Source organism: Balaenoptera acutorostrata, chromosome 6 (assembly GCF_949987535.1).
Source record: "Balaenoptera acutorostrata chromosome 6, mBalAcu1.1, whole genome shotgun sequence".
In the NCBI taxonomy this organism is placed as follows: domain Eukaryota; kingdom Metazoa; phylum Chordata; class Mammalia; order Artiodactyla; family Balaenopteridae; genus Balaenoptera; species Balaenoptera acutorostrata.
The window spans coordinates 69,250,221-69,273,213 of NC_080069.1; the positions used below are offsets into that span (position 1 = coordinate 69,250,221).

Here is a 22,993-nt window from a genome sequence, read left to right on the forward strand (position 1 = left end):
AGCGCCGGCCGTGCGTGCCAGGCCGGCCGCAGGCTGCTGGGGAGGGCGGGTCCGCGGGGCTGCGTCTGCGTCTGCCGGCGCCGAGCTCGGGGCCCCGGGCTTGCCGGGCCGCGCTGGGTGCCCTCTCCTCATGAGTGCCCTTGGCTCTCCCGCTCCTAGTATCGCCAACCTCGTTTCGGAGGAACCGGTTCTAGTGCTAAAGACTCCAGACCTCTCCCATACCTTTGCAATTAAGTTGGGGGAAGTAGGCAGAGCGTTATCAACGGAAATCAGCATACCACTGCAGGAATTCCCACGTTACTGTGACTGGGTCCAGGATGAGCGGGTGGAGTTATAAATTACAGAAAACCTACCTGAAGCTGTGAGTTCTCGGCTGGAATTTGCAGGGGAAATGGGCTAGTTGGAATGGAACCCAAAGACTTATTGAAAATGATTGTAATCATGCAACCAGTCAGAAATGTAGGTAGTTAATGTGTCATTCGATCAGGAATTGAGTCAGCGCAGAAACTTGGATGGCAGAGATTATGGGTCATGGAATTATCCTTTTTTTTCTTTTTAAAGTGAAATCAAATCCTGGTTCCTAGATGCAACCTGAGAAGGGCTGCCTGGAAGTTGCAGTCCCAACACTTCTTCCTCAGAAATACCCATGCCTGTTGTAATCTGTAGCACAGCTGAGGCAGGGCTGGAGCATCAAAGAGTCCTTTCTAAGGTCTCAGGAGTAACTCAAGGAAAAATGAAGGCAGAAAGGACCCAAATCAGCATTCTTAGCCCTCTGACACACACTGGTGTCAAAGTTGTAAGTAGCAAGGCGTTTGTCACCAATGACAAAGTGTTAGCATTTTTGAAAGACTCACCTTATACAATTTGGTGAATTCAAAGTTACTCCTATTGCAAGGCCACTCTTGTTTATTATATTTTGTGAGTGGGAGAGTGAAAGCTGAGAGTATTCTGGACACCCTAAGGAACCTCCCAGACTTTGGAAAATGGCTTTCTTAGGGTGGGAAAAGAAGGAGAAGAAGGTTGAAAATACTGAATTCCAGGGCACAGTTCACAAGGTGTGGTGCACTCATTTTCAGGAGTGGTCTCCTTTGGGAACCAAGGGAAAGCTCTTCTTCCTGCTTGGCTTCTACCTTTAACCCGTGGGAATATCCCCTGATACATCGAAACTACAATCCAGACCCAAGAGAGCAAGGCCAAGAAAAAGGTAAGCCTAAGTCCTAACTTTCCAGATAGTTTCTCTTCCCTGGATGACTGACATGAGGATTGTCACTCCACTTCAGGGGAGAGTCCACCCCCTTATAAAGAGGAGCACTCTAAGGGACATAACTCTGACCTACAGGGTGTGTGTGTGTGTGTGTGTGTGTGTGTGTGTGTGTGTGTAAATGGGATTAGAGGACAGCTGTTTTCTTTATAAATGTTTGCTGCATATGTAAAAATGCAATGATCCACTCCTACACGCAAAAGAAAAATAAGGAATGGCAACTGCCTGAGCTACACTTTCTCTTGTATCACTCATGCTTTCTGCACATTTGTGGGAAAGAGACACCTTGGTGACTGCCAAAATGGATAATATATTGCTTCTGCCTTCAGGCAAGTTCTGCTCTGCTGTTGGAGACAATGGACTTGGGGCTGTCAAATCTGGAGACAGCAGAGAACTTCTGCTAGATCTGCCCACCCTTACTGGGTGACTGCCTCTGGTCACTCACAGGATGGAGCAGGGCAGCGGCTGAGGGGTGGGGTGGGTAGGGAAATCTCATGACCTCCCAGGCCTGTTCAGGACTCTGCCTCTCCTCCTCTGGCTCAGCCTCCTGTGCCTAGCATTGAAACTGACTCTGGCTCAGAGACCCCTATAAATCCAGGGTGCATCTCTGGCCAAAATACAGGGAAGCCACTGAAGTCTGGCTTGTAGTATACACTCACTTGGAGTCCCATTAGCAGGGATAACCCATTGCATCTGGCATGAAGTATCCTCCCTCTCCCACCATCTTCTCACCAGTTAGCTAGAACCCAAGATTTTCTGCTGAGGCTATGGAAAACAGAAACTCTGTCTGGGCTTCCCACAGAATATTGTGAATTCTGGGTAGAAAGCGTTAGGAATGGCCACTCTGACCTGATGTTCACAAAGTGCTCAACAGCCTACCAAAGAGAATCAGCAGCATCGTTGAAGAGGGTAGAGTAGTCGTAACTTCCCTGAGTTCTGCAGTCTTCTGAAGGTAGAATCAACAACTAACTGAGGTCTTCTGTACCTACCCAATTAACTTAAGAACAAAAATTGGAGTTCTGGACCATCTAGAATTGCCAGCCCACTTAAGAACTTCTTAAGTAAGATAAATAAGATAGACGTTACCATGTATTCATTTAAAATTTGTGTTTCCCAGAACATTTTTAAGTATCCTTCGGTTTTCCCCCTTTTGAGAACTTCAGTAGTAGCTTAAGAAGAAAAAAGTGAGGCTAGAGGAGGATGGCCATGGGATGTTAGCAGTGGGTGGATGGAAAGAGCAAGTGGGTAGGAGAGGGGTAGGGATTATAGGAAGAGTATTGATATAGTAACCTTGAGATACCTAAAACGTCCTAAACTACAAATGCAAGGAGCACAGAGAAATCGGTCTTCAAGGTGTACAATGCATCTTCTAAATTACTCCTCCTCAGAAGCAAAGGTTCTGTCATCCAGCTGTACAGAAGGTAAGAGGGTGGATGGTATTCACCCTGCCCCTCCTAAAAATGAGAGGTTTTTTTTTTGTTTGTTTGTTTTTAAGTGCTCAGTTCTTCAAGATATACAGTGGGAAGAAAAATCAGGAAACATGAAGCTCTAGAGCAGGAAAAGATTTTGGAAATCATCCAGTTCAATCAGCTGTTCTTATGTAAGTAAATGATGGCCAGACTGGTTAAGTTTGTCCAAGATCAGACAGCTAGTTAGGAGCAAAGACTAGTGTCCATACTGTGTTCCCAGGTCAGAAAATTTTCTTTTTTTACTTTGTCTTAAGCTTATGGTAGCCTGAAAACAGAGCATATGAGGATGCATGTAGAATATATTGTTTTAAGCTTTGCTTTTTTACATTTTAGGTCAAGATGGGGTTTATATTTTCAAAATCTATGAATGAGAACATGAAAAGCCAGCAGGAGTTCATGCTTATGAATGCCCGACTTCAGGTACATTTTTATTTTTTTAATTTTTTAAAAAAATTTTATTTATTTTTGGCAGCGTTGGGCCTTCGTTGCTGTACGTGGGCTTTCTCTAGTTGCAGAGAGCAGGGGCTAGTCTTCATTGCAGAGCACGGGCTCTAGGAGCATGGGCTTCAGTAGTTGTGGCTCGCGGGCTCTAGAGCACAGGCTCAGTAGTTGTGGCACATGGGTTTAGTTGCTCCGTGGCATGTGGGATATTCCCAGACCAGGGCTTGAACCCAAGTTCCCTGCATTGGCAGGCGGTTTCTTAACCACTGTGTCACCAGGGAAGTCCTTCAGATACATTTTTAGATAATTAAGCTTTTATGTTTTTACAGTGGTTAAAGTTTCTGTCACATGTGCTCCAGCACTATGTTCTCCTTAACCTCCCAAAAGGTAAAATGCCCTCGGTGCTCTACCCTCAAAGCCAAGATGAAGTGGACTACTAATTATCTGGTGAATGGGCTTGTTTAAATCTCTAATCTAGATATCTAATGTAAAAATTTCCATACTGCAGGAAGAGATAACTGCTTAGAGTGTACGGTAGAATAATGCCCCTCCCCCACCCTGCCAAAAAGACATCTGCATCCTAATCCTTGTGAATATGTTACCTTACATGGCAAAAGGGACTTTACAATGTGATTAAGCTGAGGAGTTTGAATTGGGGGAGACCCTGGATTATCCTGGTTTATCTGGATGGGCCCAGTGTAATCATAAGGGTCCTTATAAGGGAAAGAGGGAGGCAAGAGGGTCAGAGTCAGAGAGAGAGAGAGATTTGAAGATGCTATGCTGATGACTTTGAAGATGGAGTAAAAGGGCCATGAGACAAAAGATTCAGGCAACCTCTAGAAACTGGAAAAGGGAAGGATACAGAGTCTCCCCTAGAGCTTCCAGAGGGAATGCAGTCCCTCTAGCCCATTCTGGACTTCTGTCCTCCAGAACTGTAAGGTAATCAATTTGTGTTGTTTTAAGCCACTAAGTTTGATAACTTGCTATAGCAGCAATAGAAATTTTAATACAGTGTGAACATTTGACATTGGATTTATACAATGGCTGGATAAAAAGATCAAAGCAAAGTAGAAGATTGTCTAAATGCCTAATATAGGTTATCAAAAGGTATTTTAAAATGTTGTACATCAATCAAGTATTAAAAGTTTGACTGAAACTATTTTCCTAAGACATCTAACAAAGATCTCTAGGCCTCTGTGGTTCATTATGGCCCTGGGAGTAGACGGTCCTATTGTGAGACATATAGTGAGTGGTTAAAAGTGAGGACCAAATCCAGGCAGCCTGGGTTTGAATCCTAGTTCCACCTCCTGACTAACTGTGTGGCTTGTGCTTCAGTCTCCTAACCTGTAAACTGGAGGTTATAGTATCCCCCTCAGAGGGTTGCTATGAGGAGTAAAGATGACGGTATATAGAGAGTGTGTAGAACAACGCCTCAGGTCTTTCGAACAATGTCTCTCACTCAATAAGCATTAGTTGTTGCTGTTATTATTGCTATTAAAGAGTGATAAGACTGTCTTGTGCAGGATAAAGATCTCTTTGGGGGGAATGGAACTGTTGAAAGAATAGGCAATTGAATTGTTTAACAGAACAAAGTGACCTAGAGGAGACCAAACATTAGGTTTATGAACCAGCAAAGTATGTCACATACTCAGAGAGTCCTTGTCCAAGACCTCTGGAAACTACAGGGCTTTTACTTTTATGTCAGAAGTAAGGGTCTGTGAAGGGTTTGGGATTTTACCCTACTTGCAAGCTAAGAGATTAGCTTATTACGATCCCATGGATGCTGGCAGAACACAGGAGACACCTACATCAGACAGAGGACTTTATTACTCACAGCACAGCAAGAGCATAAGCATGAGGTTCGTGTCAATTCCCCATGCCTCTCAAGTCTCACAGAGGTGACAAAGATGGGTTCACATGAGTACTGTGCACTCAGTGGGTTGTGGCACCCTGGAACTTGGGGAATCTGCTGCTTTTCTAGTTAATGAGGAGCTGGTGGAGTTGAGGTGGGGAGAACTTTAACTCCTTCCTCAAGGTTGTTCCCTGCAAACACAACCTCAAGAAATGGCCTGAATAAACAGCAGCCTGGGCCTTGCATTCTTGGCTTACCCAGAATGTGGGGGGGACCTTCAGGGACCATGGCAGATTGCCCCCTCAGTGCAACTGACCAGAGCTTTGAGAACAGCCTTGACTTCTGCCCACTGATCCCAGCGACCATCATAGCTGGTGCTGAGGGTCAAACTGGCCGGAACACTATCAGCACCATTAGTTTTCAGCTTAGCTGAACCAAAGGTGAACCAGGCCCAGGTATTTAGGACAGTCTCTGTGAATCCAAGGGCCTTTTGAGCCAGTAGCTTTGCTTCAGGTGGCAGAGTCGGGGATAAAGTTTTCACCAAAGGGTAGCTACTACTCCTTTATGCAAAACTGAGATGACACCAGGGCCAGGCTAGGCACATCCTCAAATACATTATTTTCATTTGACCAGCAAATGGGTGCTTTCCTTGTAGTTGTCATCTCCTAGTTGACCCACCCAAAAATGGGAATGTCAGTCCTGAGAGTCACAAATTCTCCAGGGGTTAGGTGTTCATTTTTAACAGGAGCTCAGTAATAGGCCAATAACTGCCTCCCCATTTTGAAAGGGGTCTGTTATGGGTTTGTGTCCCATCCCCCCCCTCCAAATTCATATGTTAAAGTCCAAACCCCCACTACCTCAGAATGTGACCTTATTTGGAGATAGAGTCTCTACAGAGGTAATCAAGTTAAAATGAGGTCATTAGGATGGGCCCTAATCCAATACGACTTGTGTCCTTATAAAATTTGGACACAGAGACACGCATACAGGGAGAATGCCATGTGAATATGAAGACACCATCTACAAGCCAGGAAGACAGTCCTGAAACAGAGCCTTCCTTCACAGCCCTCACAAGCAACCAACCCTGCTGACACCCTAACTTTGGACTTCCAGCCTCCAAAACTGAGACAATATATTTCTGTTGCTTAAGCCACCCAGTTTGTGGTACTTTGTTATGGCAGCCCCAGAAAACTAATACAGGATGTATCTGGTGCCTGTGTCCAGCGTGTGGCGCTGCTGTACTGGGCAATGGCCTCTGGAGATGGCTGTGATTTTCTCTTTTTCGCCCTGGGATTCTATATTGTTTCTATTGGACCACTTGGAAGGGGTCAGAGAATCCCTGAATGGGAGAATGTCCTCTCATCACTATGAATGTTTACAATAAAGGCAAGTAACACAAAATACATTATATATTTATATTCAGAGGACACAACTGCAGTACGTTGAATCAGCTGAATATTCTTTAACTTCCCTTTCTCACTGCAAACTGCTCAAACCCTATCAGTTGAATTTTGCTCTATGGGAACACAGATCAAAGATATTAACATAGGTACTTCAGGGGTTATCATGATAGTTTCAGGAGATTAGGCTGTTTCCCAGCTGGGGGAGATAGAGAATACAAATGTGTATTTGCCCTTTGGTTTCTCATCCCAGAATTGGTATTACTGGCTCCCCTGGCCTCTGGAGAGCACTGGGGCTCAGGGGCATCATTCTTTTAGCCAACACTGGTGCCACTGCTCTGCCCTGTATCCTCAGCACTTTGGGCCACCCTGGCACTTAGCACATCCTCCCTGCATGGGACCAAGTAAACATGGGCGCCCACATCCAACAAAGCTATAAACATTGAGTTCCTCCTCTCCCTTCCCTGAAATTCCCTGGCACACTCAGCCTTCTTCCCTAAAGCAGCTCAAGTTGGAGGAGTGGAGGAGGGAAAGAGCAGCTCGGTGCCAGTCAGCAAGGGTTTGAATTTACTCTGTTTCAAAGGGCCTCCCGTCGCTGGACTCAACAAACAAATTTCTAACGTATTTAGTCTATGCAAAGTTCTATATATTCATTGCTAACACCATTATTTCAGCTTTGGGGAACCCCTGACCCATCAGCCATAGCCACATTGCATGCCTTTTGGCTGGGGTGTGGGGCTTGCTGCCCCATTGATGTCATGAAAACATCCTTTCCTTCTCCCACTCCAGAGGAGAATGGGCCACAACCAAAGCACCATCTGGGAGTCTTGTTTGGACCCTACCTTTTGTTTCTCAGCCTCATTTAACACATAAGATAGTGAGAGATCTTCACTCTACCTTCCTACTTTCACCACCACCTATGCAAAAGCATTTACTTCCAGATCTCAGGGAGCCTTCTGATATCCTCTAACCTGACCAACAAGGGCCCTCTTCCAGAACGCCATCTCTATCAGCATCTTATCCTTGTCACCCAAACTGGCAGGCCGCATGAAGGGTCTGGGATTTTACCCTACTTGCAAATTAACAAGTTAGCCTGTTACTGTTTCACAGGTGCTAGCAGAAGATTTTGTTACTCACAGCACAACAAGGAGCATAAGCATGGTGTTGCTGCCAGTTTTCTACACACTCCAAGTCCCATGGAGGTGATGGAGGTGGGCCTAGTTGTATGCTTTGGTGGATGCCTGGGTTTGTGACATAGGTGAGGAACAGTGAGCTTATAGAATCTATCACTTTTGTCATGAATGGTGAGCAAGGCTGCTCTTTGACTGGGAAGAGATGTTACTTCATCCCTTAAAGTTGCTTACTGCAAACACAACCCTGACAACTGGCCTGGGCAAAGAGTAGTCAGGGCCTGCATCCTTGGCCTACTCAGCAAGAATGCTTAGGTCCCATGGCAGATTGATTCTTGCAACACATGTGTTGGTTAAGATGATTAGTTTTTCCTTGTTGACCAGGATATACTTTATTATTTATCTTTTAATTTCAAGGAAGGATGACAAAAAGAATATAGATCAATACAGTTGAAGCAGCCTTCCAACCCTAAAGCTGCTTGAGATCTCATCCTAACTGGGGCAGCCAAGGGAGAAACATACTCACCTGTAGCAGTTTTGGAAGATTGGGTTGGTCCTTGAATGTTCCTCATTTAAAGAAACTAAACATCTAGCATCATTTTAAGGCTTAGAGCTATTCTTTTTTTTTATATATATATAAGAAATATCATGAAATATTTTATATATACAAGAGAATATATTTATAAATTATGAAGCATAATAAAATGAACACCAATGAACCCATCACTAAATTGAAGAATTATATTATCACAATACCCCTGAAGCTACATATGGGTTCCTCCCTATATGCTGAATGAACCCAAACAGCTAAAGCTGGGCTGGAATGTCCCAGAGTTCCTAGAACTAAGCATGACTCTGAAAATGGAAGGAATGGGCCACTGGGGTGGGAGATGGCATGTCAGTTCCTCAAAGGGGAGGTTTAAAAAACCCCAGTTGAAACACCAGGCCTACTAATATCCTTAGCCTGTGACGGCATGTCTTTTGGCTCTTTTCCTATTTGATGGCACGTCAATTAAAAAGGGTAAATAGAATAAATAAAGCAAAACATTTATTAAAAAGAAGCTTAATAACTATAATCCTTTTCCCAGTGGGTTTTTCTAAGTTCTACTTTTTTTTTTTTGGTAAAAAAAGATAAATCATAACTTGATAATTCCATATTATTGGTGCTTATCTTTCAGAAGAAAGGACCAGAATTAGAGATTCAGCTACATCTTATACCAGTGGCCAGGTTCCCGCCTCTGGCTGTATGTTCGATTCAGAGGGGCTTTTGAATGTACAGGTCCCACCCCAGACCAATCAGATCTCTTCATGGCCGGACATGTAGTTGCTTTAAGCTCTCCAGGGGACTATAATGCACAGCCTGGGTTGAGAACCTTTGCCCTTTCCTTTTGCTACATAATTGTAATTGGTGATTGGCAGTGATTTAATATAGCATACATTGGAGATAAACCCAAATAAGTTTTCAATTTAAGTAAGTTAATCATGAAATTAAATCAATCACTGGAGTCTGGTTAATAAAAATTTATAAAAGGCTTCAAATCAAAATGGTTTCTTTTTTATTAACAAGTTGGTTCCAGATGAGCTAGAGGGGATTCATACTACTCAGTATACTAATGTTTTCAGATCATCAGCAAAAGTCAGTTTCTCACTGCTCTGTCTAGCCTCTGTTACTGGGGATGGTGGCTGGATGGCTGTATTCATTAAGCCAAGTATCAATCAGGTAAAAATGAATACTTCCTTAAAAATGCCACTAGATGGCACACCTAAACCAATTTTATATGACCTAAGTGGCCAGAAAAGCATTTTGATGTTATAAAATAGGATAGAAACTGGAAGTATTAAAGCAGAAAAAATGAGGGAAGATTCCATGGGTTTTTGCTGTGCTGTAGTGCTTTGTAGGCAAAGCAGTCATGGTCCATGTATAAGATTAGTAGGGCAGTTTATTCATTGTTCACTATGAGCAGGCAACAAACTAATGACTTAAAAAAATACATGAGGGACTTCCCTGGTGGTGCAGTGGTTGAGAATCAGCCTGCCAATTCAGGGGACACGGGTTCAAGCCCTGGTCTGGGAAGATCCCACATGCCGTGGAGCAACTAAGCTCGTGCGCCACAACTACTGAGCCTGTGTTCTGGAGCCCACAAGCCACAACTACTGAGCCTACATGCCACAACTGCTGAAGCCCGCAGGCCTGGAGCTGGTGCTCTGCAACAAGAGAAGCCACCACAATAAGAGGCCCGCACACCACAACGAAGAGCGCCCCCCGCTCGCCACAATTAGAGAAAGAGCCAGCCTTTGACCTGTAAGTCTATGTAGTGTTTGGTGTTAAGAAAATGAGGTATAGTTATTAAACCAAAAATACAGTTATTTAATATATATGAAATAATGTGGTACATGCTAAGCAGGATTCAGACGTGTATAAGGTGCAGGCTCTATATTCAAGAAACTTCTCATCTTATTTGGTGGGAAGAAGGTGAGGTATGCTGCAAATAACCAGATGTTTGTGGTATGAATGTGGCAGGTAGAATAATGACCCCCTAAAGATGTCCACACCCTAATCCCTGAAACCTGTGAATATATTACCTTATATGGCAAACATACTTTGCAGATGTGACTGAGGGAACAGGCCTTGAGATGAGAAAATTATCCTTGATTATCAATGCGGACCCAATCTAAACACACTAATTCTTAAAGTACAGAGTTAAAGACAAAAGATCAGAGAGATGTGATGTTGCTGGCTTTGAAGATGGAGGAAGGCACCCCCAACCAAGGAATGCAGGTGGCCTCTAGAAGCTGGAAAATGCTAGGAAACAGATTCTCCCCTAGACTCTCCAGAAAGGAACACAGCCCTGCAGACATCTTGATTTTAGCCCATTCAGACCTGTGTTGGACTTCCAATGTCCAGAAGTACAAGATAATAATCTGTGTTGTTTTAAGCCACTAAGATGGTAGTAATTTGTCTATACAGCTGTATATGTTAGGGTTGTTTTTACAACATAAAATATAGTGTAGACTCAATAAATGCTTTTTCAAATATTTAAAAAGTAAAACAGCAAATAATAGCAAATAACTTATGAGAACTTGAAATTGCTTAAACCCCTATAACTCCCAACATCTATAATTCTTGTGCCCTCCCATCTGTTTTTTTGAGGTGAAAGCTGTACCAACATCTTAGAATAAAAAGGGCTTGATGTTCTGAGGAAAGCAAGAAAGTACAGTGTTTGCTTTGTATAGAGTCTTGTGGCGACAAGGAACCCAAAATGTAGAGTAGGTAGTGAAGAGGAGAGGAAAGCAGCCAACTCCATCTATAGCAAAAGATGACGAAGTGGGAGTTGGCTCAAGAACTAGAAATATCAGGAGACTTAACTAGGAAGTGCCTTGGAAAAAAAGGCAGCATGATCAACACAAGTTCACCTACAGTGGGAGCTACAAGGGAGGCTACAACAGCTTAATTCTTGTGCCTGGAATCACAACTGTCTTCAATTTACCCCTCTGAAACTCATTTCTGCCCATGTCCCCATCCTGGTTACCTGCTCTTAGCTTCCCTCTTCTGAGATTCTTTTTTTTTTTAATTGTGGTAAAATACACATAATATAAAATTCACGTTTTTAAAGTGTGCAATTCAGTGACATTTAGTACATTTACAGTGTTGTGCAACCATCACCACTATTTAATTCCATAGCACTTCCATCACCCCAAAAGGAAACCCCATACCCATTAAGCAATCACTCCTCATTCCCCCTCCTCTCAGACACTGGCAACCACTAATCTGCTTTCTGTCTGTATGGATTTGCCTGTTCTAGACATTTCATACAAATGGAATCATACAATATGTGGTCTTTTTGTGTCTGGCTTATTTCAATTAGCATAATCTTTCCAAAGTCCATCTGTGTTGTAGAATGAATCAGTATTTCATTCCCATTCATAGGTAAATAACATTCCATTGTATTAATATACAACATTTTCTTTATCCATTCATCGGTTTAAGGACATAAAGATTGTTTCCACTTTGGGCTATTGGGAATAGTGCTGCTATGGGAATTCTTGTACAGGTTTTTGTTTGAACACTTGCTTTTCAATTCTTTTTGAGTATATATACCTAGGAGTAGAATTGCTAGATCATATGATAATTTTATGTTTAATTTATTCAGGAACCACTGAATGTTTCCCACAGTGGCTTTACCATTTTACATTCCTACAACAATGTATGAGGGTTACCATTTCTCCAACATTCTCACCAATACCTGTTATTTTCATTTTTTGTTTGTTTGTTTTTAAATTCTAGCCATTCTAAGTGGGTTTACAGTGGTATCTTATTGTAGTTTTGATTTGAATTTCCATAATGACTAATAATAACATTAAACATTTTTCATGTGCTTTTTGGCCATTTGCATATCTTCTTTGGAGAAATCTCTCTTCTAGTCCTTTGCTCATTTCTAAACTGGGTTGTTTGTCTTTTCCTTGTTGAGTTGTAAGAGTTCCTTATATATTTTGGATACTAGATCCTTATCAGATATAAGATTTGCAAATATTTTCTCCCATTCTGTGAGTTGTCTTTTTACTCTGTTGACAGTGTCCTTTGATGCATGCGAGTTTTTAATCTCTATGAAGTCCAACTTATTTTTTCTTTTGTTGCTTGTGCTTTTGGTATCATACCTGAGAAAGTGTTGCCAAATTCAAGATCATTAAGATTGTACCTACGTTTTATTCTAAGAGTTTTATGGTTTCAGCTTTTATATTTAAGTTTTTGATCCACTTTGAGTTCATTTTTGTATATGAAGTGAAGTAAGGGTTCATTTTCATTTTTTTGAATGTGAATACCCAGTTATTTCAGTATGATGTTCATTCTTTATGAACATGAAGTTAGACATTGCACAGTAAAGATTAGGAATCACATAGTAAGTCTGTTACTGACGCAGATGAAGAAGCTGTTCACCTGGGTCCAGGCCCTCTGAAATGAGCATCTTGACTTGTTAGTGGTCTTCAAGTGCCTGAACTTCAAGATGGTAGTAACCTGCTAGTGTCTTTCTTTACCAAAGTTGGAACGAATGGAAATAAGTTAATTTAACTATATTATGAAGGATTGGGTCTAAATGCAAAGAATATACTTAATGAATTTCCTGACTTTTAAAGAGACTTCTAAAAACGTTAAGTAAGTCTCTTTAAGTGTGGGACAAGATACTAATATGTCTGGAATCACTTAGAGGAGTTAATAAAAACACTAAGATTTCCTGTATATTGTCTATGTTGAGAAATGGTAGGAAATGAAAGTAAAATAATTAATAAAAGTCATTGGTAATAGGTCAAACCCCCAAGTTGATCCTTTGCTGCCTAGCCCTTCCATGCTGACAGGTTGGTCCAGGACCCTTCCCACACTCAGTTCTCCAAGGGGGACATTGGTTTTAAGTTTGTTCACAAACTTAAATGAGATCAATAAATCAGGTTATAGATGATCAGAAAGCGTTTCCTTTTAGTTTCCTCCCTCAGCTACAATCCTATTTTCATAAATCTAATCAGAGTCAATTTTAATTTATTTTTAGTTCTTCATTGCTTGAGCAAGCAGGGGATGGAGGGTTACTTTACTTATTCATTAACTTTGAGCATTTACTGAATGCCTAGTATATAAGAGTTTTGGGCCCAAAACTATTAATTAAAAAATGATCCTATGGTTTTAATAATTATCTTCACTTTCCTCTATAAATCTTCATAATATGTACATAATGTGTACACACATACACACTCACTCCATCTTATTTTGAAAAGAATGTAAAGTAGGCTTGCTGTTAAAATCTTTAGACTTCTCATATGTGTCTTGTTTCTACTTCCTTTTCTTCCTTAAGATAACTGACAATATAGGGCAGCAGGGGGAGAAGGATTTTAGAGAAAAAATAGCCCCATAAACATCCTTAATATATAATTAATAAAAGGGAACAAGCTTAAGTGTCATTATTCTTGAATAAATTTACTAAAATGCAGAATAATAGTGAATCCAGATTTTAAGAAATGTTTTAGTGTGAAATAATTTTATATTTGCAGAAAAGTTGCTAAACTAGTAGAGAGTTCACATATACCCTTTGTTTAGCTTTCTTTAATATTAACAATTTACAAAATTATAGTAATGATCAAAACCAGGAAATTAACATCAGTACAATACTGTTAACTAAATTACTGATCTTTCTGAAATTTCACCAGTTTTTCTCCTAATATTCCTTTTTTGTTCCAGGGATCCAAGATCTCACATTGCATTAAACTGTTGTTTCTTCTTAGTCTCCTTTGGTCTGTGACAGTTCCTCATTCTTTCCTTGGCTTTCATGATAAGTACTTTTGATAAGTACTGGTTATTTAGCATAATTTCTCTCACTTTGGGTTCTTCCAATGTTTTCTCATGACTAGATTGAGGTTGTCCATTTTTTACATATTATTCTTAAACCACAGGATGCTGTTATGTCTCTCTCATTACATCATACCAGAGGATACTGTTGGTATGACTTATTACTAGTGATGTTAACCTTGGTCACTTGGTTAAGATGGTGTCCACCAGGTTTCTCTACTGTAAAGTTATTATTTTTCTTATTGATACATATCTTAGAGGAGATATGTTGAGACTGTTAATATCTTGCTTCTCCTTAAACTTTTGCCCACTGATTTTAGCATCCATTGGTGGGATCTTATATGGAACAATTATTACTGTGGTAATTTTTGCCTAATGGTAATTTTTGTATTTCCTTCATTCCATTTATATTTGTTCATTGGAATAGCTGTCCCTTCTCCATGTATTTATTTATTCAGTTATTTATATCAATATGGACACATGGACCTATTATCCTGTGGGTTATAATTTAGTACCATCATTATTTATTTTATGGCCTAAGTTGTTTTGGCTATTGGGAATTCCTTCCAGTTGGTGCCCTATGTCCCTTTGATGTATCCCATCCTTTTTTGCTCATTTTCTGTATCATAAGTTAGTTCATATATATTGCCCAGGCCTGGAATTAATCACTCATGCAAGGAGTCCTAGTTTTTTAATTAGAGAATGGTATTTAGAAATGAAGATCTGGGCTGTAAGGGTGCTTATTGCTATGGCCACTGTTCCTAGATCCTTTCAGCAAAGACATGTACTTATATACTAACCCATGTATATACACAGACTTACACATAGAAGTATTTCATACTATAAACCATGAGTTCATACTGATACCTCTAATTCCAATGCATTATTATGTTTCATTCTGGCCTTTCCTTTTTCTTTATTTTTAAGTTCTTTATCAGACAGTGAAAAACCTGGCTCTCATTTTCTACAATATATTCACTTCTGTTACAGGATTGCCAATATATACTAACCAGCATACATTATTTGTATGTTCTTTTCCCTTTTACACTATCAACTCAAAATACTGTTTTCCTATAAATTAGGGTATTTCTTCCTGGGCTACTTCAGGGTGGTAATTTCATTTGCAATACAGTTATACTTTGTATTCTCTCCACATCCTGGTTGAGTTTAGTTACAGGGTAGGGGAGTATATGAAACAAAACTATGTTCTAATCATTAAAGCTATACAAAAAGATACACTCCAAGAAGCATCCCTCCCTCCTCATCCTTGCTAACCTATTCCTATTCTTCTCTTTATATATCCTTTCCCATGCTGTCTCTGTGTCTGATCTCTCTAGTCTTCGGTTTATCCTTCCTGCATATCTTTTGTACCATAAACAGATACACGTTTATTTTCTTATGTCCCCTTCTTTCTTACATGAAGGGTAGTGTACCATTGTACCCTTTTGTACCTTGCTTTTTTCATTTAACCGTATATCTTGGAAATCATTCCAATCAGTTCATAGAGCTCTTCCTCATTTTTTAACAGTTACATAATGCTCCATTGTGTGAATATATCATTTATTCAAATGATATATGGGCACTGTATTAGTTTCCTATTGCTATGACAAATTATCACAACACAAAATAATTATCTTACAGTTCTGGAAGCCAGAAGTTTGAAACGGGTCTCACTGGAAGAAAGTCAAGCTGTCAGCAGGGCTGCATTCCTTCTGGAGGGTCTAGGGGAGAATCCCTCTCCTTGCCTTTTCCAGTTTCTAGAGGCTGTCCGAATTTCTTGGCTCATGTCTCCTTCCTCACTCTTTAAGCCAGAAGTGTAGCATCTTCATCTCTGACTCTCTTGCCTCTGTCTTTCACTTATGAGGGCCCTTGCGATTACATTGGGCCCACCTGGATAATCCAGACTAATCTCCGCATCTCAAATTCCTTAACTAATCATATCTGCATAGTCCCTTTTGCCATATAATGTAATATATTCATGGGTTCTGGGGATTAGGACATGGACTTCTCTTGCGGGGAGGCATTATTCTGCCTACCACAGGTACTTAGATTATTTCCAATATTTTGCTGTTACAAATAGTCCTTCAATGAATAACCTTGTGTTTTTACATTTTTGTGCTGTTGGAGGTATACCTTCAGGGTAGAATTCTAGAAGTGGGATTGCTAGGTCAAAGGCACGTGCCTTGTAGTTTTGTTAGGTATTGCCACATTTCCCTTCAGAAAGGTTGTACCAATTTGAGAGTGCCTGTTTTCCCAGTTTCCCCAGCAGAATATGTACTTGCTTTTTAATTTTTGCCAATCTGATAGGCAAGAAATGGTACCTCAGTCTTGCTTTAATTTGCATTTCTTTAATTATGAGTAAACTTGAACATTTTCTCACATGTTTGAGGGCCATTTATATACCTTGCTTTTGTGAATTGTCTGTTTACTGGGTTTTTGTCCCTTGTCTCAACTTTTAAGAGTTCTTTATACGTTGGAGGTATTGATCTCTTGCCTGTGGAATATATTGCAAATATTTTCTCGCAGGTTATCATTTGTTTTTGACTTTGTTTATGATGGGGTTTTTTTTGCCATGAAAAAATTTAAAAATTTTTATGTATTCAAATGAACAATCCTTTATTGCCTCTGCATTTTGAGTCTTTATTTTGAAAGCCTTTTCCTGTACTAAAGTTAAAGAGGCAGTCACCCATGTTTCCCTACAGTACTTCTATAGCTTCATTTTTTTTTCCTTTGCATTTAGATCCCTCATCCATGTGGAGTTTGTTCCATACATGGTGTGAGATATGATTTTAATTTTATCTTTTCCCAAATGGCTACCTAGTGGTACCTGCAACATTTATTAAAAACTCCATCTTTACCCTCAGTGATTTGAGATGTCACCTTTAATAACCTTCTATATGTACTTAGATCTGTCTCTGGACATGCTATTCCACTGGCCTACTTGTCTATTCGTGTACCAGTACCACAGTATTGTAATTAAAGGTGCCTTATAATATGTTTTGATGCCTGGTTAAGCTAGTATGCCCTTGTAGTTTATCTTTTCAATGTTATTATATGCTTGCTTTTTCATAGAAACTTTAGTATCAACTTGTCCAACTTTTTAAAACAGTTTGTCAATTTTTAAAATTGGGATTGCATGCTTTTATAAATTTATTTAGGAAGAACTGTTAAGTAATCCTATCCAAGAACAAGGAATGTTTTTCCATTTGTTTGAGTCTATTTTTATGTCTTCCAGGAGTTTATAAATGAATTACAGACTAAACCAAAGTGTTTTTGGTTAAAAAAGGGAAAAATTTAAGTTAAATTTTAAAATTTCCTGTAAATGATCATACAGATATTCTTGCAGTTGGATTCCTTACCTGTTTGGCAAGGGACTATGTTACCAGTGCACATGAGGGAGGGGCATTCTTATTCTGAAATGTGTGAGACTGAAGACTAGAAAGAGAGAGAATGGCAGAACCTCCAGGCAGGTTGGGATGGCACAATGGGAAATCTAGAAAGAAAAACTGGGCCCCAGACTGTTGCCTGCTGGATATAAGTCCAGGCTATGGCTGCTAAGGACTGTGGATTTAATCTTCTTGCAATGAGATGTTCACAGGCATTGGAGACAGAAACATCTAGGGCCATCCCTGGCTCCATCACTTACTAGTTGTCTAACCTTGGATAAATGACATAGGCTCTCTGAGCCTCAGCTTCATCACTAAAATGGGGAGAAGGATACCCAAGTACTACTAACTTGTATGGCAAAGGAGATGCTCAATAAATGTTCCCTTATTTCCAATTTTTCTACTTTCCTTTCTCTTATTTACTCATAGTCTCTACTTCATTCTTTCTTCCATCTCTAATTTCATTCTCCATTTTTTATTCTTTATCATTTTTTATATTTCCCCATCTCTTCAATTCTGTGTTCAGGCATATGCTTTTCTAGTTCCCTTTCTCCTCTGTCTTGCAGGATGTTTAGCACTTTAAAAAATCAATTCTGGTAATGAGAAAAGGGGACCAATTAGCCTTTTAGCCCCTCATACTCTCATAGGCATTCCTGATCCCACTGAGTATGCTCAGCCTTGAGACACTAAGAGACCTTAGCAAGTGTCCCCTCCAGAGCCATGGCAGAACCTAAGTCATTCCAAAAGATCCCTGTGACCTGGTCCAGAGGACATGGATGTATTCCTGTGTGCCCACCTTGGTACAAAAAGGAATCACTTCTTGTTCATTCCTTTTGCACATACGATATTTCAGGGTTTTTATGCTTTTTTTCCCCAGGAAATTTCAGAACAAAAAAGAATCCCAGTTTAAAGTGAGTTCACTAAATACCAATTTAGTTGTGATGTACGTGAAATATTGCAAAGGAAGCAGCACAGATTTAGGTAGGTACTGAGTAGACATTGTCCTGAAGAACCAGAGTAATTGGGGAGAAACTAGCTTCTCTCTCTTAAGAACCATTTATTTAAATTTGACTGACTATAATAGCAATTTAAAGTATAATTGCTTCTATTATAATCATTGAATAAAAGTATTTCTTATATCTAATTTTTCTTGTCAAGAGATATGATATCTATTCTAATACTTAGCATTTACTTTACAACAAATATTGATTTATATATGACAATATTATTTATAAAAAAATTAAAAAGTGATTTACAATTTGTTGCCCATCTTTAATACTTTCTAAGACTTTTGGATCTGATCTAAACCAGAACTCTGAAAACATTCTTTCACACAGAATCAAATCATTATTTCATATAAATCAGGTCACCACTTTGTTGGTTATTCTCTGTTCCAACACCCCTTTCCCTGCCCCCACCTAGATCCATTCTCTGCCCTTGTCTACCCTGCATCCTGGGGGTCTGACCCTTGGCCTTGCATCTCCCAGACTCCCTTCCCCTCTGGCTTCTGGTTGGACCATTCATTGGGAGGCACCAGCAGGAGCCTGGAGGGTGGGAAGGCAGTGAGTTCTGGAGGTGGTTCTAAAACATAAGTTTTACAGCCCTTCCTACACTTAAACTTCTTATTGCTTAAGTTATTCTTCATGTCTTTGATGAACATCTGTTAATTTTCATGTTTGAACTTATAGTAATGTCTATTGTACAGACTGGATAATAGAACACTAAACTTTTGTACTTGAAAATGACAGCCTTAAAAGCTCATATCAATCACACACACACACACACACATACACACACACAAAGAGGTACAGTCAACTCCAGCAGCAGCAAATCTTCCTTCCTTTCGAAAATAAAGTTTTTAAATCAAAACATTACTTTAAAACTCTAATCCAATTTTATGATCTCTCTAACTTGGTTTCTGGGGTTTTTAAGGATAAACTCTCCCAATACCCAACTTCTACATTTGTCCAGAAACTTAGGCATTTGCAAAGCAATGCCTCAGAATGTTTCTAGAAAAATATGCTAGAATTACATTAACTTTGCTGCCTAGCATTGTAATTGACATGTTGTCATTTCTGTTTGCTTCTTATTAATGTTTATGTAAAGAATAGAACTCCAAAGAGACTATTCCGATACTGCTTTATTAATTCAATGCTTATTGAACACTGACCACATGCCAGGCCATGTGCTAGTCAACGAGGATATAAAGATGAAAACACAAAGTTGAGTAATTGTATTATGTTCTGAAATGGTTAATATTATTTCACAGAGTGCTTTTCTTGGAAGAAGAAATGGTTGGGTCATTTTCAGTAAAGAAAAATTTTGTGTTCTCTTTGAATCTATTTGGTAAATTAATGATAGTTTTAGGTTTGGGGTTAGGTTCAGCTTGGGTATATTTACTGATGAAAAATTAGAAATGTGTAGGCTATTAAATTTTAGATTTATTACATTAATGGTAATATATAATTTAGACTTTGAAATTTTGTTATGTATGAGCACATTCACTTGATTTTTAAATCATTGTACATGGCTCGGACACTGAATTATATAGTATGAAATATTTATTTTCAGTTATGCACCCAAAAAGAAAAATATTATTTTGAAGCCATGTTTGTTTTGAGGAAAAATTGAACATGAAGACTTCAAAGCTTAAAAAAATTATATTAGAATGGTGATTATCAGTGTTTTTCCTCTCTTGAAAAATCTTTCTGTGATTATATGTATCTTTATAATATACACAAACAAATAAACAGGGAGAGCTGCAGTTGTAGACCCCGTACCTTAGCATTAGCAACTGCCAGTCTACCCACAGGCTTCTGGTAAAAGGTTTTTTGCACATATCATAATAAAAATCAATTCCACCATAAAAGCTGATTGGAAATGTATATTTTAATAGAATATTTTGCTCATGTTTTTAGCATTTAAATATTTGCATATTTAAAACCTTTAGGAACTTGAAAGCAAAGGAAACTCCATTAGGTTAGATTTTTTTTTTTAAATGTGTTAAAATTGATGTAAGTAACACTCTGTTGGTGTGCCTCTTTAATAATTACGTCAATTAGAACTTTCATTTGCAATATAACTGTCATTTTCAGGAACCGGAAACCCAAAATGCACACCTCTGAAAAAAAGGGAAAAAAAAATCTGCCCGTGTGATAGATAAAAGGGAAGAGACAGGCTTCCAAATTATAATGCAATCACACAGGAGGACAAAAATTTCTTGAAGTTGTGAATAGAGATTATTATACAAAGGAATGTGCCCTGTTCTAAAGATGTGCTTAAATTTAAACTTTTCTTTTCACCTTCTCTTATGTTATTTTCTGCTGTATGAGTTCATACTTTTTTTTCTTCCTAATGATCACTGCCCTTATTTTCTAAAATTGCTCCATGTTTCTGCAAAGTTATCTACAGAGAGATGATTAGAACCACTAACCAGGCTTTCAGTGACTTCTGGTTTAGGTAATTGACTGGGTAGCTTTCTTGCCAATTATTACAGAAACTAATATCATGCCTCAGAGTAATGATCACACAGTCAGGGAAAATTCTTTTTTCAGTTACATGCTTCTGTAGCTTACATAAGTATGGAAAAAAACCTGAACGAACTTTTTGGCCAACCCACTAATTTAACCTGAATCTTAATACAAGTCTGTCCGCTTAATGTGTGTGTGCAGGCACTTAACTACCGTTATTTCTTGAGTACTTCTCATGCAAATTGATAAGAAAGAAGCCCCCCTCCCAACTTTTGTATACAGCAACTATTTGAAGATAATCTTTCACAAAGTTTTCTTTTAGCAAAATCTTTTCACAGCTAGGAAAATCTAAGTGTGATGTTTTGAGTATAATGTTTTGTTGTAATAATGGTTTGCTAATAAAATAATTAGAGAAATAAAACATGTCTGAATCTGTCATTGCTGCAGCCTTGCAGAATGGGCAGAATGGGAGCGCCTCTGCCCCTGATCTCTCTACCCACTGAGCAATCACCACCTTCACATAGGTGTCTGTTGCAGCCAGCAACACCTCAGATTACTGTTTGGAAATAGTTCAACTTTAGGCTCTATCTCAGGCAAAAAGAGAGTTGATGAAAAACAGATGTGTTTAAATTGGTGCTAGAGGGAACTGATGGTGTATTTTGTCTACAGCATCCAATATTTGGCTTTTTCTAAATGAAAAGTTACTTTTAAAAAACCTTTCATGAAAGAGAACTTACATTGAGAAATTTCATACAGTTATATTACTTCCAATTATTTCCCCCTTGTTCTTTATTTCCTTACATCTTGACCATTTGTTTTGCTTTTTTTCTCAGTGACTATGTTGCCTCCTCTACTTTGTCTCCTCATCCCACATTGGTCAGCAAGTGATAAAGGCTGCATGTTCTTACTTCCCAAGAATTTCAAAAACCTCAGTCACTACATCAAAAAGTCTAGACCATTAAGCCTTTGAAAAATTCACTTAACCAAGTTAATTATAACTAATGTGTTCACAGTTCCTTAGGAATGTGTTCATATATATGAAACTTGTTGTTAATAATAAAAATAGCAACACTAGTTGGAATACTGAGCTAGGGAGATGGTCATTCTACAGATTTACTAATTGAAGGAGAATGAATCTCTATAAAATATAAGATTCTTTCCTTCCCAAATCATCAGATGTCTAAGTACAGTTATCACAATTCAGTTTTTTTTAATGGTCATTTCCATGAAGGCACAGGTTTGTATTTGATTTGCCTTTTTGTTATTACCAATCATATAAATCTTTAAAATAGAAATATATTATCTTTGGAAACTACCCAGGAAGAACTAGTTTTACTTTAAATCAACAAATGGTTAAATATTATTAGAAGGAAATTACTTGATTCCTTGAGTTTGCTGGTCTTTATTATCAGCTTATTAAAGCAATAAAAACATGAATATAAACTACAAACTAGTAATAGAATATCTGGAACCAAAAGAAAATAATAGATAAGAAAAAAAAGAAAATTGTTAGTTCTGTTAATCTACAGTTCCCTTTGAGAAAGCACATATCTGTTGCTAAGTAAAAAGATTAATGTTGAAAGACCATATTAAATTATAGAAGAAACTGCTTTGAGGGGTATGGTTATGAAAAAAGTTATACCTATTTACACATGCCTTAGTGAGATTTTTACAGCAAAATTATTTAACTGCTAGAGCCAATTTTTAAAAAATCTATACCTTTCACAGTAACTATGCTAACAATCAACAGGAGGTATAAGATATACACAGAAGCCTTAAAATTTGTTTCATATTATTATGAGATGTTCATTGTTCAAACCAGCTATTTCTTATTATTGAGTAGATGATAGGAGAAAAATAAAGAATACTATTCATCACCCCCTGCCCCAACTTCCACCAATTAAGAGACAAGTGAAAATGGCAGGATGAAGTCTCTTTACTATAACATTGCAAATTATTTTATTTTTTTAAATTAATTATTTTATTTTATTTTATTTATTTTTGGCTGCATTGGGTCTTCGTTGCTGCACGTGGGCTCTTCTCTAGTTACAGTGAGCAGGGGCTACTCTTCATTGTGGTGTGCAGGCTTATCACTGTGGCTTCTCTTGTTGTGGAGCATGGGCTCTAGGCACACGGGCTTCAGTAGTTGTGGCACGTGGGCTCAGTAGTTGTGGCTCGTGGGCCCTAGAGCGCAGGCTCAGTAGTTGTGGTGCATGGGCTTAGTTGCTCCGCGGCATGTGGGATCTTCCTAGA

The 22,993-nt window shown here is 38.9% G+C and overlaps 2 protein-coding genes across 6 annotated transcripts in view; one reads left to right on the top strand and one right to left on the bottom strand.

The window, feature by feature from the left end:
• CD274 (CD274 molecule) overlaps window positions 1-369 on the bottom strand; it is a 33,778-nt gene extending 33,409 nt beyond the window's left edge. For 2 of the 3 annotated variants that reach the window (XM_057549381.1, XM_057549382.1), the window contains exon 1: window positions 354-369. The gene's annotated coding sequence lies outside the window, so the exon portion shown is untranslated. The remainder of the gene's footprint in view (window positions 1-353) is intronic. The other variant, XM_057549384.1, reaches the window with a different exon arrangement.
• PLGRKT (plasminogen receptor with a C-terminal lysine) overlaps window positions 1-22,993 on the top strand; it is a 48,625-nt gene that overhangs the window by 130 nt on the left and 25,502 nt on the right. The window contains exons 2-4 of one of the 3 annotated variants that reach the window (XM_028166535.2): window positions 1,077-1,204; window positions 2,757-2,861; window positions 3,064-3,150. In XM_028166535.2, coding sequence (XP_028022336.1) covers window positions 3,070-3,150 — 81 coding nt within the window. In that variant the 5' untranslated portion in view covers window positions 1,077-1,204; window positions 2,757-2,861; window positions 3,064-3,069. Of the gene's footprint in view, window positions 1-8; window positions 362-1,076; window positions 1,205-2,756; window positions 2,862-3,063; window positions 3,151-22,993 lie in introns of those variants that run through there. The other 2 variants (XM_028166536.2, XM_007182199.3) reach the window with 2 other exon arrangements.